The sequence below is a fragment of the Nicotiana tomentosiformis genome, chromosome 6, assembly GCF_000390325.3.
Source record: "Nicotiana tomentosiformis chromosome 6, ASM39032v3, whole genome shotgun sequence".
Taxonomy (NCBI): domain Eukaryota; kingdom Viridiplantae; phylum Streptophyta; class Magnoliopsida; order Solanales; family Solanaceae; genus Nicotiana; species Nicotiana tomentosiformis.
The window spans coordinates 10,427,487-10,433,660 of record NC_090817.1 but is presented as its reverse complement, the minus strand read 5'-3'; the positions used below and the strand labels follow the sequence as shown (position 1 = coordinate 10,433,660).

The following is a 6,174-nucleotide window of genomic DNA, read 5'->3' as shown; positions in this document are numbered from 1 at the left end:
TGTAGCACAAGTTATATGTTTTGTGCTACGAAGATTTTGCCGGAGAAAAAATCGAAAAAACCCGAATAACCCAAAAACCCGAGAAAAACCGAGATTGAAAAATTCAAGTTTATTGGTTTGGTTTGGTCTTTGGTTTTAATAATCTGACATAATTGATTTGGTTTGGTAATTGCAAAATCTGAACTCACCCGACCTATGTACACGAGTTAAACTCCTTGTTTAATGAAACCCATGAAAGAATTACTACATGGAATTCATGTTTGGTTTTAATATACCTTGACCTTGCTCTATCCTATCCTATGCTCACCTAAGTCTAATCGTAACCCTAATCACGGGCCTAATTACCCTATAGCAAATCGAAAGGATATGTTTTATGAATACCGTAAAGAAATATTAAATAGTTTGAAGAGGCATCAATTATTGTGTGGAATCTTTACTTAATATATTTCAACCATAATTGGATTAAAAAGAAGTAATAAACTTCTTCCTTCGCCTTCTGGGAGTTGATTTATTATATTCAAGTTTGATGACTCTTATTGGCCATTATTTTCCGTTGATCATGAAGTATTGTCTTGCCGACCATTTGAAAGCTAAGTAGCTATACCTTTTAGACCATGATTTTTTTTTTTTATTTATTGAATGTTTGGTATCTGCTTTTAGGTTCCGAGCCATTCGAATTCGCATGGTATAATATTAATTAAAGAGAAAAATACTCATTACTAGGATTTTTCTCATTCCAAAGTTTAAACCCGAGATTTTATTCATCCCACCAAAATTCTTGATAGTCATTATAGATATACTTGAAAATAAAGGGGTATATAAATTAAATACATATACCTAAAGAGTTTTTTTCCCCTATATTGTACTTAGATAGGACTTAGGAACCTCCATTCGTTTAGATCCCTATTTTTTTTCACCCAAGAATCCCTGATCCACCAACCATACATAACTACTTGAGTTTTACACGTTCAAAGAAAAGTTTAAATAGAATTGAAGAAAGCTCAATCATTGTTCCAACGAAAACCAAAGATAATTTTTTTTTTTTAAAAAAAGAAGAAGAACTAATTACAATTATTGAATGAAACCGCTTTAGTGTCAGAACTAGAATTTTTACTGAGGTGTTAAATATAAAAAAGTAAACGCACAACAATGTCAAGAATATTCAACATGTAATATATATACATAAATAAAATAAAAGTAACTAACTATATAGTGTAATTTTCTAGCACGAACTTTCTACGTCTTCTTCTATCCAGAGTCCTTTTGCGAGTTTTCTAATCCACAACAATCTGCTGTGTGATAAGAACAGGATAAGTTTTCAATTGACTGAATGAGAGACAAGTAAGACAGTTTATAATTTATAAGTTATAGTGTATAACTAATTCTATTGATTAATAATAAATAGGACCAACAGGAATTTAATTCCAAAAGATGGAGAAGTTATTAATTGACGCACTAGCTACTTCATTGCGTTTGCATGTGCATGTGCATGTTGACGCAAGCATTTCCTCGTGAAAACATAATGCTTAACTTAACTTATTTCTCAAATTCTAATTGTTTATTAAAAGTTGGCCATTAAAAGATAAAAATAATATCGTTTTCTGTATCAAAGACCTAGCAATGAAGTTTCCCAAAAAAACGTCAACACGCTATCATTTCTCTGAATTGGGCAATATCCATGCAAGATACATGACTACTGAATGAGTCTAAAGTTAACAAATTTGCACGATATGATGCTGACAATTAATTTGCACATTTATATGCGTTCATGGGCACCTTGCTCTAGAAGTTAATGTTACGTCCTAAATTATTTTTCAGTTGGAGACGGATTCAAGATTTAAAATTTATAAGTTCGAGTTCGACTTCAGGATTCTAACATAATTCATTGACTTTTACTGAGTTTGAAATCTATATTTGTACTTATTTGATAATGTTTCTAATACATATATAGGGTCAGAGTCAAAACTATTGATTCTAATAAACCCGTAGTGTTAACACTACTACATCCGCCCCTATTGCCAATCATACATATATGTATACTCCCTCCATTTCTTTTTCTGTGAAGCCACGTTTTTGATTGCGTTCGAAGTTTAAGAATTTATTTTTTTTGAAACTTGTGATTGCAGTAAAACATGTATATCATTATATGGCTATAAAATCATATTATTAAGGTTGGAATTATTGAGAAGTTTAATTACTTTCCAACATATAAAAGTATTACTCATTCTTTTTAGAACATGTTAGAATAACGAGAATGTCATTTGAAATGGAATTAAGGAGATACATGATATAAGGAGCGGAGGTCCACTTTACTCTAGGCATAAGTGCACAATAATAAAATAATTGGAGATACTGGATATTATATTAGGACATCTAAAGCCGTTTTTAAATTTAGTTTAGTTTATCTCAACTATCTTAAGATTTTGAGTTGGATGTTTATATGTACTTTATTTATATGATTAAAAAAAAAGGGGCAACGCGGTGCATTAAGCTCCCGTTATGTGCGGGGTTTGAGGAAGGCCGGACCACAAGATATTGTATATAACTTTACCCTGCATTTCTGTAAGTCTCCCATTCAACTTCATGTGTCGAGATATAATTAATCAATGGAGAATTAACCCAAATAGCCGTCCATCTATTCTCTTAAACTAAAAATAGTCGGCGGGTGTATAAGATATGCATGACTCATGTATACTATGTATATAAAAATATATGATCAATGTATAATGTATACCAGCTAAAAAAAAAAAAATCGGCTATATACGTGACAATGCATTAATGATTTTAAGTAGAATGGTCATCTTCCACAAAGGGAATAAGAAGGAAATAAAACACTTTACAGTAATAGATAACTAATTTAAATATTCTTGACTAGGATTCATATACACAGAACATTAATGAAAATTAAAGAGTGCAATTATTTTCTTAATTAGATTAAATCTGCCCCTTCAGCTATTTTTCAACTCCTCTGAAAGTCTGATCAATGTGAGGAATATTGTTAGCTTGCAGCTGCACCAATGTGGAATAATTTGAAGAGCTAGAAAAGTAATATGGATCATCAGCTCCAATAAATTTCTCTTGAAAATCAAAGCCATTTACTAAATCATAGTAATAAGATGATGAAATTCCAGAGCTAAAATCCATAATATAACCATCTTCTTGATCTTGAGCTAATTGAATTGTACCATTCTCTTGAATTTCCATCAGGCTTTGAAGTGAGAATAATTGATCTGATTCTGCAACTAACATTTCTGGAATTACCAAGTTTGGATTAATTAAATTTGGGTCCATTAGACTTGTGAACGTGTTAGAATCCATGTTAGAGTAATTTCTTGAAAAGGAATTTATAGAAAAATTGTGATTTAAATCACTAGAATTGTAGCTGCAGCTGCTAAGATTATTGTTTTCAGCTGCCATAAGCTTTTTCTTCAATTTTGTATTCCAATGATTCTTCACATCATTATCTGTTCTTCCTTGTAGATTTGCAGCTATCACAGACCACCTAATTTTCACAAAAAAAAATAAAAATAATAATAATAATAATAATAATAATAATAATAATAATAATAATAATTTGTTTCGGATTCATTATAAAGCAATTCAAGATTCTTGCTTTTCATGTGTTAAGTCATATGCACAAAGCAGTCAATGCAAGCATTAATGGCTGCTCCATGCCTCGAATCCGTGAACTATAGATGGAAGACAATTTTACTGTTGTTCCTACTAAACATTAGTTGCTTTTCTTGTACTATATACTTGTTTAGGATTAAAGAAATTAAACACCCATTGACCAACCTGCTTCCAATTTGACCATAGAGTGTTAAAATAATGTTGTCTTCTTCTTCAGTAAAACCTCCATGCTTGATGTCTGGTCTAAGGTAATTTAGCCATCTCAGCCTGCAACTCTTCCCGCATCTTCTTAGGCCTAAACTTCGCAAATCAAAAATATTATATATATTAAAAAAGAAGAGTTTAACCACAAAAAAAATTATATATATATATATATATAAAAAATTACGTTATCAAGTTATTTAAAAGATAAGTACAAAATCTTTCCATGATAACTAGAACTAATTATTGAAAGGCAAAAAATCTACCACAACGTGTAAAATTATACTACAAACAATAACAACAAACTCACTGAAATAACACATGTAGGGTATGAGTGGGGTAGTGTGTAAACAGACTTTACCCCTACTCTGGAGGTAGAGAGATTATTTCCGAAAGACATTCGGCTCGAGAGAATGAGTAAAATTATAGTGATAATGTAAAAAGAAACCTGCTTTTTGAGGGAGAGCAATCCAATTGCCACCAGTGCCATTTTTCTCAAGATAGTTTTTGAGAGTGTTGTCTTCTTCAGGAGACCATGGCCCTCTCTTAACTTTACTTTTGTCACAACAAGGAGCTCTTCCCATGGCCAAATTAAACACTAGCTTAAAAAAAGGTTGTTTTTTCCAAAACACAATAATGTCTTAACCAGACACTTAGCTTAGCTATATAGTTTTATTTGTTACTTCCAAATTTTACAGAAAGGAGGGCTTTCTTTTAAAGGAGATGGAAAAGTGTGTAGTAAATTTGACTATGTCAATCTTTAAACTTTTAAAAGTTTTTTTGTCTTTGAAAAATTTAATTATCATTTATTGGATAAAAGAACTCAGTCAATGCAGGTTCATGAGATTTGAGGGGTATACTATAATGTCAACATATATATCTTCTCCTATATTTGCTATCAACTATATGGAGCCCACAAAAACTTTACTTAGGTCATGTTGAATAGTCTGCCTCTTTTACATTTCCTAAATTTTAACATTTTCAAAATCTACTTGCGGAAATGATATTTTACATGTAAAAGGATCTGAATGTTGTTCGCTGATGATATAGTTCTGATAGATGAGACGAGAGGCGGCGTGAATGAAGAGACTGGAGGTATGGAGGCAGGCCTTAGAGTCTAAAGGTTTCAAGTTGAGTAGGACCAAGACGGAATATTTGGAGTGTAAGTTCGGCGAGGTATCGGGGGAAGCGGACATGGAGGTGACGCTCGACACGCAAGTTATCCCTAAGAGAGAGAGTTTCAAGTACCTAGGGTCAATTATCCAGAAAGATGCGGAGATTGACGGGGATATCACGCACCGTGTCGGGGTGGGGTGGATGAAATGGAGGTTAGCGTCTGGAGTCCTGTGCGACAAGAAGCTGCCACTGAAACTTAAAGATAAGTTCTATAGAGCGGTGGTTAGACCAACCATGTTGTATGGAGCTGAATGTTGGCTAATCAAGAATTCTCATATCCAGAAGATGAAAGTAGCAGAAATGAGGATGTTGAGATGGATGTGTGGGCACACTAGGCTGGATAAGATTAGGAATGAAGATATTCGAGAGAGGGTGGGCATGGCTCCCATGGACGTCAAGATGCGGGAAGCAAGACTTAAATGGTTCGGGCACGTGCGGAGGAGGAGCCTAGATGCCCCGGTTAGGAGGTGTAAACGGTTGACTTTGACAGGTACAAGAAGAGGTGGAGGGCGGCCTAAGAAGTATTGGGGTGAGGTGATCAGGCATGACATGGCACAACTACAGATTTTCGAGGACATAGCCCTTGATAGGAAAGTGTGGATGTCGAGCATTAGGATTGTAGATTAGGGGTAGTTGAGCGTTTTTCCATTGTCTAGGTCTTCTAGCGGTTGTTGTTCATCACACGTTTTTTATTTCCAAATTTTTGTTATTTTTCAATTTTATTATTATTAACATACTTATTGTCCTTCCATTTATTTGTTATCTATTACGGTGCTGATGCTATTTGTCTGATTTCTGTTGTTGTTATAGATCTCTTTGATCTTTTATCTCTGAGCCGAGGGTCTCACGAAAATAGCCCCCTACCCAGGGATAGGGGTAAGGTCTGCGTACACTCTATCCTCCCCATACCCCACTAGTAAGATTATTACTGGGTTGATAATGATGACATTTAAAAGGATCAAAATTTTATGCATAGTTTCTAAAGTAAAGTGTTACTTGCCCACTAGTGTTTATATCACACTAGTGAATACAAGACATGTGTTTTGTAAGCATATTTATTACTCGGCTATGCATTTTTATTTTAATTATTTAACTAATAAGACTAAATTGCATCTTGGTGTAAACACCATGTGTAGGTAAATATTTATCATAATTTATACTATTTGT

General features: G+C 33.4%; 2 protein-coding genes across 2 annotated transcripts; one reads left to right on the top strand and one right to left on the bottom strand.

The window, feature by feature from the left end:
• Positions 1-2,754: 2,754 nt before the first annotated feature.
• Positions 2,755-4,538, bottom strand: LOC104111921 (transcription factor RAX2-like). Its single transcript, XM_009621745.4, has 3 exons — positions 4,280-4,538; positions 3,796-3,925; positions 2,755-3,502 (listed from the first exon to the last, which is right to left on the bottom strand). The coding sequence occupies exons 1-3, from the start codon at positions 4,413-4,415 to the stop codon at positions 2,953-2,955; spliced, it is 816 nt and encodes a 271-aa protein (XP_009620040.1). The 5' UTR covers positions 4,416-4,538; the 3' UTR covers positions 2,755-2,952.
• A 487-nt stretch (positions 4,539-5,025) lies between these two features.
• Positions 5,026-5,634, top strand: LOC138893562 (uncharacterized). The gene has a single exon (XM_070178189.1). The coding sequence runs from the start codon at positions 5,026-5,028 to the stop codon at positions 5,632-5,634; it is 609 nt and encodes a 202-aa protein (XP_070034290.1).
• The last annotated feature ends 540 nt before the right edge of the window (positions 5,635-6,174 follow it).